This window comes from Rhinopithecus bieti, unplaced genomic scaffold (genome assembly GCF_001698545.2).
Source record: "Rhinopithecus bieti isolate Rb0 unplaced genomic scaffold, ASM169854v2 scaffold_13272, whole genome shotgun sequence".
Taxonomy (NCBI): Eukaryota; Metazoa; Chordata; class Mammalia; order Primates; family Cercopithecidae; genus Rhinopithecus; species Rhinopithecus bieti.
This window is the reverse complement of record NW_016807355.1, coordinates 139895-150720: the sequence shown is the minus strand read 5'-3', so window position 1 is coordinate 150720 and position 10826 is coordinate 139895. Positions and strand designations below refer to the sequence as shown.

The 10826-nt window shown below is 43.3% G+C and overlaps 1 protein-coding gene across 2 annotated transcripts in view; it reads right to left on the bottom strand.

Moving 5' to 3' along the window:
• Nucleotides 1–10826, bottom strand: part of FER1L6 (fer-1 like family member 6) — a 172014-nt gene that overhangs the window by 24512 nt on the left and 136676 nt on the right. For both annotated transcript variants that reach the window (XM_017881439.1, XM_017881440.1), the window contains 4 exons: nt 6559–6719; nt 3128–3270; nt 861–949; nt 337–435 (listed from right to left, as the gene is read on the bottom strand). In XM_017881439.1, the coding sequence (XP_017736928.1) occupies nt 337–435; nt 861–949; nt 3128–3270; nt 6559–6719 (492 nt within the window). The remainder of the gene's footprint in view (nt 1–336; nt 436–860; nt 950–3127; nt 3271–6558; nt 6720–10826) is intronic.

The following is a 10826-nucleotide window of genomic DNA, read 5'->3' as shown; positions in this document are numbered from 1 at the left end:
ATTGTCCGGCACTCCCTAGTGAGATGAACCCAGTACCTCAGTTGAAAATGCAGAAATCACCGGTCTTCTGTGTCACTCATGCTGGGAGTTGGAGACTGGAGCTGTTCCTATTCGGCCATCTTGCTCCGAAACCCAAAATATTTTTATAAGGTAATAATTTTTAGCAAAATGACAAAATAAGACAAATATTAGACAAAGAAAGTGGCCTTATCTAACGAAGTAAGATGGCTCCTTTTGTGGGCCGTGGGTTTAGTATCCTCCATGAGGCATAGATTTGGTTAGGGTTTAAAAAGGTGAGGAAGGAAAAGGGAGGTTGGAGTTTGTGGATAACCTTACCCTTTCACATAAATATCACTCGATTTTTGGCCTGTGAAGAAATTCTCATCCTCTAAAATGACATCTTCAGTGTTCCAGATGGTCACTCTCAATTCATATCTGGGATGGGAGAAGGAAGAATTAAGTCAATGACCTTGAAAGCTGAGTCAGTTGCTGTCTGTGTGGTTCTAGCATTGCCTTTGGTCTGTAAGTTTCCTCAAGTTTACCAAGTTCAGAGATATCAACACTCAGGGGCTTGGTTCTGTCAGAACCAAGTATCCAAGCTGGAGACCTTAGAACCATCAAGGACATGTATTCCTCTGAGCAGATCTTCCTTCTATTAACCAGCATTTTTCAGGTGAGGAACTGGAAATTCAGAAGCCCCTCCCTTAAGACAGGGGCCACCACCAGCTCCTGCAAAACTGGCCAGGTGGATAGTGAGGTATGATGATCAGGTAACCTGTCAGACACCAGATAAAATGTGATGATTCTTTTATCTGCTATCCTGGTATCTTCCCCTAAAGCTGGGGCTACAGCTGACATACCCTTTGGGTCGCCTTGGAGAGATGTCAACAGGAGGTCCAGGTTGAGGCATATCCTTGGGAAACATGTCTACCCACATCTGCAGGCGGCCCTTGTTAAGAAAAAAATATCTTCTTTAGCTTTGGGAGGGGGCTGAGGGACATGAATAATTAATAATTCATGGTTGTATAAGATCCTTTTAGTAAAAATAGGTATTACGTATAGCTTGGTAGTTTTATAGATGTCTATTTAGCGTATCTGTTGACTTCTGTATATATATATTTAGGAATTAGAGCATAAATTGAGTATCAACTTAGGGGGTAGACATAATGCTATCTATACACTTGACACACATTATCTTATGAACTCTTGCAACATCCCCACCAGGTAGCTGTTATTATTCCTTTTTGACAGAGGAAAGAATATTTTGCCCATGCTTAATACACAATACATAGCAGAGTCTGTATTCAACTCTTGTGTGTTGACCCCAGAGACCTTGCTCTTTCCGTAAATTCCTAAGGATTAAAAAGGTGATAATCCCATCTGTCACAAAGATCATGCTTCAGTGTAATTTTACATCCATTATCTCTGTTAATGTTTACCCCAGCCAGGATTCTGTTCTATACATAAAGAAACTAAAGCTCAGAGAAGTCAACAAAGTTTATCTGAAGTTCTGTGGCTAATTAGTGGCAGAACAGAGCCTCCCATCCATGTCCTTGAACCCCCATACATCAGATTTTACCCTGGTACAAGAGAGTTAAGAGCCCATGTGAGAAGCCCTGTGGAGTCCACGCCCAGCTCTGTTGTATACATTCTAAGAACGCTGTCAGCTCAGGCAAGAGGAGAGTAAGGGATGTGGGTTGGGATGATGGGGCAAGGGTGGATTTTATATGAATGAGGTGGGGCTCCACCACAGCATGAAGATGATGTAGGATTTGCATGGGAAAGGGACTTTGGCTAGGAAACAGTGACTCTTCAGAGGAAGAGGAAATGTAAGCAAAGGTTTCGCATTCGGGAAGAAGACCAATTGAATAGAGAAAAGCGGGATGATTTATTTTCTAATAAATTATTAGAAAATTTTTAGAAAATTAGAAAAGGGTGAATTAATATTCACCCTTAATCAGAAAGCCACATCTGACCAGCCAAATGAAGGATCCTAGTAACCAGATGATTTCAAACACCTGGCAGTGAATTTCAGGAAACAACTATAAGCTTCTACATCTGATAATGGTTTACCCTCTCAAAGTGCTCCTCCACACATGCAATCACTAGGTCTACATCCCAATACCTCTGGGATAGCAGGGTGAGTGTTCCTGACCCGTTATAATCAAACTCACATGATTTGCCCATCAGTGAGTGAGTCCAGAGCTGGGACAGAAGCTGGCTTGGGGTGTGAACCTGGCGTGGACCAAGGATGCAAATTGCCTGGGCTAAATTCCATCTCTACTGCTCCCCAACTGAGTAATTCAGAGCAAATTAATTGAGCTCTCTGAACCTCAATTTCCTCATTGTAAAAGTGAGGATCATAATAAGCCCATCATGAGGCTGCATTAAGGAATAAGAAGAAAGTGTCACACACTCCCCTGTTCAGGAAAATCCTGGTGTGTGTTCCTTGTACCAGCTTGATTATTAACAGTGCCCTTGTTCACTCCCAAATGGCCCCAGTTTGGATAAACAATTCTATGGTCATAGTTGAGATAATTTACGCAAAGGTCCTAGTACACGGAAGGCTCTTCACAAAGTTTATCTTGTCTTCCCTTCTGACTCCTAGCCCAGCTCTCTAGGTCTTTTTTCCACACAGCTGCTTCTTACCAGTTCTTTAAGGTAACCTACCACCTACTGCTTCTCTGAGAAAAGTGTGTTATCATTAGACTGTGTGCTTACAGATAGATTTTGGACAAAGTCCTGGGCATACCCAATGGGTTAAGTTTTTCAAATCTCCAACATTCTTCCAAAAGTGTTTGGTAACTCAAATCATAAAAAGCAGTACTAAATTGAACACTGACTCCAGGGCAGAGCTTCTCAAATTCAGTATTATTGATATTTTAGGCTAGATAATTCCTTGTTGGAGGGAAGCTATCTTGTGTTTTCTAGGATGTTTAATTCAGCAGCATCCTTGCCCTCTACCCACTATATGCCAGGAGCAACCCCACCTACCTGTGACAACACAAAATGATTCCAGACATTGCTAAATGTTCCTGAGGGAAGGTCAAAATTGTTCCTGGATGAAAACCATTACCCTGTGGTACACAAGATTAACTTTTAGGGCCAGAAAAGTCTCGCCCACTACCTGCTCCATTCCTGGCTTATCCTTGTGGTACAGCGGCCGAGTTTCTATGTGCTCGGGAACCAGTCTGCACCCGACTTCTGGGATATCTTCCCAAGAGTGTAAAACCTTGAGGGCCAGGTGTTCATAAGACTCCACTGTCTCATCTGCAGGAAAGAAAGACAAAGAAACTTGTCAGGTGTGTGTTCCTGCAAGGAGACAGTGATGGGCTGCCAGATGCATTTTTAAACACTTAGAGGCTTATTTAAATGTACCGAGGGGCTGGGTGCAGTGGTTCACACCTGTAATCCCAGCACTTTGGGAGGCCAAGGTGGGTGGATCACTTGAGGTCAGGAGTTCAAGACCAGCCTGGCCCACATGGCAAAACCCTGTCTCCACTAAAAATACAAAATATTATCCAGGTGTAATGGTGGGCGCCTATAATCCCAGCTACTCAGGAGGCTGAGGCAGGAGAATCGCTTGAACCCGGGAGGCAGAGGTTGCAGTGAGCTGAGATCATGCCACTGCACTTCAGCCTGGGTGACAGAGCAGGGACTCTGTCTTAAAATAAAGTGTACCAAGGAACAGGGAAAGAAAAAAAAAAAAAAACAGAAGAAGATGAAAAGAAGGATGGAAAGAGGTGGAGATAGAAGGGAAGGGGAAAGAGAAAGTTTAGAGAGAGGGGGAAATTAGACTAGTTCACAAGAGGACCCAGAGAGCAGTCTTGGTCCTGGAGTAGGGGCTCCACCCACCCCCTAAAGATCTACAGATCACAAACATGGCTTCAAGGTACTGGAGAGGGTACATTTTTGGAGTTCGCTCCACAACTGTTTGTTTGCTAACATGCTGTGAGAGGGCCTGGAAAATCAGGGTGGCTCTAAGGGAGGCACAATGGGCACAGTGGGCACAGTGTCCATCCATAGGGACGTCTTTTGTCTTCTCACGGTTGCTTTAGATTTCTCTCCTACCTACACCCACCCACAGGAAATGTCCTCTCATCTGCCATTCTACCAAAGAGGGTTATTCATAATAAAAACCACAGGTGGAAACGATACTCACAACACAAGACAAACATTGTTGAATAAAATATTGACAAAGTTTAGAATGGCCTAATCTGATATAGGAAAATTGAACTTGTCTTTAAAAAAAGGGGACCACAATGCCCCGTTTTACATGATGTGATTGTGATTATTATATATTGCATGCTTGTGTAAATGTTTTATTTATCCCATAAATATAAATACCTATTATGTACCCACAAAATGAATAATAAAATAAAGGGGCCACAAAAAATCTCCCGATAGCAGTAATTACAATCAGTAAAAGTTGATAGAGACACACAAGAAATCAATGAATAAATCTTTGTTAAAGTTTAAGCAGCCAGGAACTCATCTTATGAACATAATTTCAGACTTCTAGTGGGCAGAAAAGTGGTAATTGTTTAATCGTGTAGAATACTGACCGAAGAACTAAATTGACTTAATAGAGTATATTGTGAATAAATATTTTTCTCAATGTATCATTAATATCAATAATCTGCATGTAAGAACCTTCAATGAGTTTCTGGACTTGAAATAACATGGTAAAAGGAAATCTTGGTATCAAAGTGGTAGGGGGTCAACATAGTGTCAAAGCATCCTACGTATGGTTCAATACTTTTGATACAGTGACCTCATGCCCTTAACTGGGCTCATTGTATCAAAAGTACTGAACCATATGTAGGACACTTTACAGCATCAAATGCATGAGCGAGTGATATGGTTTGGGTCTGTGTCCCTGCCTAAATCTCATGTCGAACTGTAATCCCCAGTGTTGGAGGTAGGGGCTGGTGGGAAGGTGACTGGATCATGGGGGCAGTTTCTCATGGATGATTTAGCACAATCCCCCTAGTGCTGTTCTCGTGATCGAGTTCTCACAAGATCTGATTGTTTAAAAATGTGTAGCACTGCCAGGCGTGGTAGCTCACATCTGTAACCCCAGCACTTTGGGAGGCCGAGGCGGGCAGATCACCTGAGGTCAGGAGTTCAAGACCAGCCTGGCCAACATGGTGAAACCCCAACTCTACTAAAAATACAAAAATTAGTCACGTGTGGTGGTGTACACCTGTAATCCCAGTTACCCAGGAGGCTGAGGCAGGAGAATCGCTTGAACTCGGGAAGTGGAGGTTGCAGTGAGCCGAGATCATGCCACTGTACTCCAGCCTAGGTGACAGAATGAAACTCCATCTCAAAAAAAAAAAAAAACCATGTGTAGCACTTCCCCACTTTCTTTGTCCTGCTCTGGCCATGTGTGTGCCATGCGGGCTCCCCGTTTGCCTTCCACCATGACTGCAAGTTTCCTGAGGCCTCCCCAGAAGCCAAGCAGATGCTACTATGCTTCCCATAGAGCCTGCAGAACCGTAAGCCAATGAAACCCCTTTTCTTTATAAATTACACAGTCTCAGGCATTTCCTCACAGCAATGCAAGAACAGACTAACACAGTGTGACAGTACGAGAATTCTTCTGTATCATTAAAGTGAATGTGATTTTTTTCCCCTCACTCTAAATATATGGAAGCCTCTCTGGGAGTGTTATGTCCCAGGATGTTCATGTGGAAAATCTACTACTTGGTGTTAAAATAGGATAGTTACTGGCATAACATTTATGGGGGTAATTTGGGTTGTGTTCAATTATTTATGCTATATAATATTCACTTCAAGACTATTGCCCACCTTCTGACACAACAATTTTACTTCTGTGACCTATACTATAGAAATATCAGAAACACACAAATATATGTATAAGGAAGTTCATTATAGCATTGTCACTACAAAAAAAAGAATACAATGTAAGTAAATGGCATAGCCATAAAAAGGCATATCATCACTAATCATTTCAAAGAACAAAGGAGAATCATTATTGGAAATTTTCAAAGCTGGACATAAAACTATATATTTATAATTCTGTAAAAATGTGATATATTCTCAAGTCACACACAAGTACAAGAAAATATGCCAGTGAATAGCGTGGTTGAATCTGAACTTGGGGATTATGAGTGATATTCATTCTTCTCCTTACTTTCCACACTGTCTACCTATGAGCATGCATTTTTTTTTTTTGAAACTGAGTCTTGCTCTATTGTCCAGGCTGGAGTGCAGTGGCACAATCTCTGGTCACTGCAATCTCCACCTCCTGGGGTCAAGTGATTCTCGTACCTCAGCCTCCTCAGTAGCTGGGATTACAGGCACCCACCACCACGCATGGCTAATTTTGTATTTTAGTAGAGACAGGGTTTCACCATGTTGGCCAGGCTGGCCTTGAACTCCTGACCTCAAGTGATCCGCCTGCCTCAGCCTCTCATAGTGCTGGGATTACAGATGTGAGCCACCGTGCCCGGCCACCATAGCCAAAAATATCACTAGAATCAGGATTTTCAAAAGAAGAGCAACAGCAGCAGGTATTTTGCAGGGAGTTACCAGTGTCCTCTTCAGTGAAGGCAGTTTTTCCGGAAAAGACTTGGTTTCCTATCTGTATTTTCCCAGGGTGAAAGTAGGGTCCATCCAGCTTGTTGTCTTTGCAGAGCTTGGTGAGGATTTCAGTGGGTTTGGACGTGTCTCTCCAGGCATTGTATCCTTCTCTGAAAAGTAGAGGGAGGATACACTTTGAGGTCCCCACCAAAAGAACCACCCAGTATGATCTGTGCAGTTTCCTTCAGATTTAGCTTGCTATTCTATGTACCTGGGGCTAGGGATTTTGTTTTCTCTCTTTTCTGGCCAAACACAGCTTGCCTGAAAGGCGAGACTTCTGAGTAGCTTAACAGAAAAATCCTTTGGAGGTAGCTTTTTTGTTGTTTTGTTTTCGTGGGGTTTTTTGTTGTTGTCGTTGTTTTAAGCAATGTACTTCTCATTTTTAAAAAATTGAAGTGAAATTCACACAACAAAATTAACCATTTAAAAGTTGACCAATTTAGTAGCATTTAGGATATTCCCAGTGAGGTACAACCATCACCCCTATCTAGTTCCAAAAAGTTTCATCATCCCAAAAGAAAACCGTGTACCCAGAAAGCAGTTACTCCTCTTTCCCACCCCCCAGAGGCTCTGGCAATCACTAGTCTTCTTTCTGTCTCTATGCATTTCTTTGCAGGTGATATTTGTTTAGTTTTATCAAGTCCCTAGCAGACTTAAAGTTTCACCATGTTGGCCAGGCTGGTCTTGAACTCCTGACCTCAAGTGATCTGCCGGCCTCAACCTCTCATAGTGCTGGGATTACAGACATGAGCCACCGTGCCCAGCCACCTTACTTTTATAATTAGATGTCCCATAGCCAAAAATATCACTAGAATCAGGATTTTCAAAAGAAGAGCAACAGTAGCAGGTATGTCTTTAGTCATACTTTCTGTCTCTATGCATTTCTTTGCAGGTTATATTTGTTTAGTTTTATTAAGTCCCTAGCAGAACAGCCACTCGGCTGCCATTATTCCAAGAGAAAAGCCAGACTCATCCTTTCAAGGCCTCTGCTTCTTCCCTCCCTTCTCCCTATCCTACCACCTCGCCAAAATCATAGTATATATCCATGTCACAGATAAGGTCTTGATGTGTTTTTTCTCTAATCAGTGATAAGTTTTTAAATCTCGCCAACCTATTCTTTCCTTAAAAACTAGCTGTTTGGTTAAAATTACTAATTTGCAATGCAGCACTCCCTACAAGCCAGGACCAAGATAAGCTTGATGTCTCTGCTCATTGGGACACCGGGTTCATCAGAATTTAAGTTGTTTAAGCATTTAAACAAATCAACATGGCTTATAAAATGGAGCTATCAAGTAGTTTCCCCACATTATGCCAGAGAATCCTGAAAAGATCATCCAAGCCAGTTCCAGAGCCACACACAGGCCTTCCCAGAAATAGGCATGCTTGTCTTGTTTTAAAAACTTTTCAGTGAATAAAGGTTGCAAGTCCCCAAACAACTATACTGCTCCCTAACAGGTCAGCCAGGAAATTCTTCTGAACAAAAGATGTACCATTTTCCTGTGGTTTCCTTCCCCAATTTCAGAGTGAGAACAGCTAATCGCTGTCTGAATGGAATTCTCGCAGGCACTTGGAAAGCTATGTAAATCCCCCAAGAGGCATATGGTTCCACTAGGGACTGAAAACTAAATGGGCTCTCTAGGCTCAAGGCAGAACAGACCAGAAAGACAGATTGTATGAAATCATGCCATGAAGGATATAGGTGCTCAGAGTCTGTTACAGTGTAAATTGGCACAACCCTCTGGAGGGCCATTAGGGCATATGTGTTAAAAGTCCCAAAATGTGCATTCCTGTTAATGGAGCAGTCCACCTTGCTGCGTAAATATTAAGTGAATTATCAGAGAGGTGTGCAGTGGCTTTTGTATGAGAACATTCATAGCAACAATATTTGTAACAGAATAAAGAAAAATACAAATGCCCTAAAATTCAGGAAGGCAAATGGGTTTTACCATCTTATAATTCCTATGATTGAATACTATAGATATATTGAAATAATGACTATAAAGAATATCTAATGACATAAAATGCTTGGGATATAAGGGTAAGTACAACAAGCAGGTTATAAAACTGCATGGATAGTAGAGTCCAGTTAGGGAGAAAATAGCATGGAACATACTGAAAATGAAATACTACACAAGAAGTTTTACATGAGTGGAATAATTTGTGTTTTCTAATTTCAATGAGTGTGTCTTATATTTAATAAAAATATTTTTAAAATTATGCCATACTCTTAATTTTTTTAAGCTATCAGTACAACATGCTTTTAAAAAAAAGCTAGTCTGTATTTTAAAACTAAGCAGCATTCAAAATATTTGTAAAAAGTGAGAGTTTGGAGGAGGGAGACAGAGGAACACCAAATTGAAACTATACACACAAGATCAGGTGAGCAATCACAGTACCTGGTTTTAACATGATATTAAGCAAAGAGGCACTAAAGAGGGTAAGAAAGACAGTCTTGAATTGCCTATGCCACTCCCCCCCCCATTCCCTGGCAGTGGCCCTGTGGCATGGAGAGAGGATCTGTCCACTTAGGGAAGGAAGAGCACAATAATTTTGGGACTTCGGATCGGAACTCAGTGCTACCCTGTCACAGCAGAAACACACACCAGACAGAACTCAGAACTCAGCTGATGCCCATGGAAGGAGCATTTAGACCAGCCCTAGCTACAGGCAAATTGTTCATCCCAGCTGTTGCAACCTGAGCTGAGTTTCAGCAAGCTCCGCCACCTCGGGCTAAAGTGCCCTGGGGTCCTAAATAAACATGAAAGACAGTCCTGGCCACAGGGACTGAAATTCCTGTGCAAATCCTACTGCTATGCTGAGCTCAGGGCAAGTGGACTTGGGGTGCACATGATGTAGTGAGATACCAGCTGGGGCAGCCATGGGAATGCTCGCACCACCTCTCCCCTAATCCCAGGCAGCACAGCTCACAGGCCCGGGAAAGACTACTTCCTTCTGCTTGAGGAGAGGGAGAGTAAAGAGGATTTTGTCTTGCACCTTGAACACCAGCTCAGTTGCAGTAAATACAGCACAACACAGTCTTGGGGCCTCCATTCCAAGCCCCAGCTCCCAGACATTTCTAGACATAATCTGGGCCAGAAGGGAACCTGATGCCTTGAGGGGAAGAACTCAGACCTAGCAGGATTTATTTCCTGCTGACTAAAGAGCCATTGGGCTTTGAATAATCAGCAGTGAGAGCCAGGTAGTACTTGCCATTGGCCTTGGGTGAAATTCAGAGCAGTGCTGGCTTCAGGTGTGACCCAGCACATTTTCAGCCATAGTAGTGATGGGGAGAGATTCCTTCTGCTTGAGGAAAGGACAGGGAAGAGCAAAGGGGACTTTGTCTTGCAGCTTGGGCACCAGCCCAGCCATCATGGGGTAGAGAACCAAGTGGGCTCCTGGGGACCCTGATGGCATTTTTGGACTTGCCCTAAGCCAGAGGGCAGCCCACTCCCCTGAAGGGAGAGACATAGGCCAGGCAACATTCGCCACAAGTGAACATTGGCAGTAGCCAGGCAGTACTCACCATGGGCCTGGGGCAGTGGTGGCCATGGGGAGAGACCCCTCTGCTTGAGGAAAGGGGAGGACTTTATCTTGTGGTTTGGGTGCCAGTTCAGCCACAGTAGAATAGAGCACCAGGTAGATTCCTAAGGTTTCCAACTCCAGCCCTTGGCTCTCGGATGGCATCTCCAGACCCATCTGGGGCTGGGGGCCTGAGGGGAAGGACAGAAGCCTGGCTGGATGTGCCACCCATTGACTGAAGAGCCCCTGGGCTTTGAGTGAACATAGGTGGTAGCCAGGCAGCGGTCCACTGCACGCCTTGGGCAAGACTCAGTGCTGTGTTGGCGGCCACTTGGGTGTGTGTGTCACCCCTCCCCCAGCTCCAGGCAGCTGAGTGCAGAAAGATAAACCCCATTCGTTTGGGGAAAAGAGAGGAGAACAAGAGTCTCTGCCTGTAATCCCAGGGAATTCTCCTGGACCTTACCCAAAACCACCCAGGCAATATCTCTACAAGTCTGCAGGAGCCACAGTATTACTGTGCTTAGAGTATCCCCTAATGCAGATATGGCTGCAGTAACCAAATATTTAGATTATAATACCCAAGTCCCTTCAAATATTTGGAAAGCCTTCCCAGAAAGGATGGGTACAAACAAGCCTAGACTGCAAAGACTGCAATTAATACCTAACTCTTCAACGCCCAGACACTGACGAACATCCAC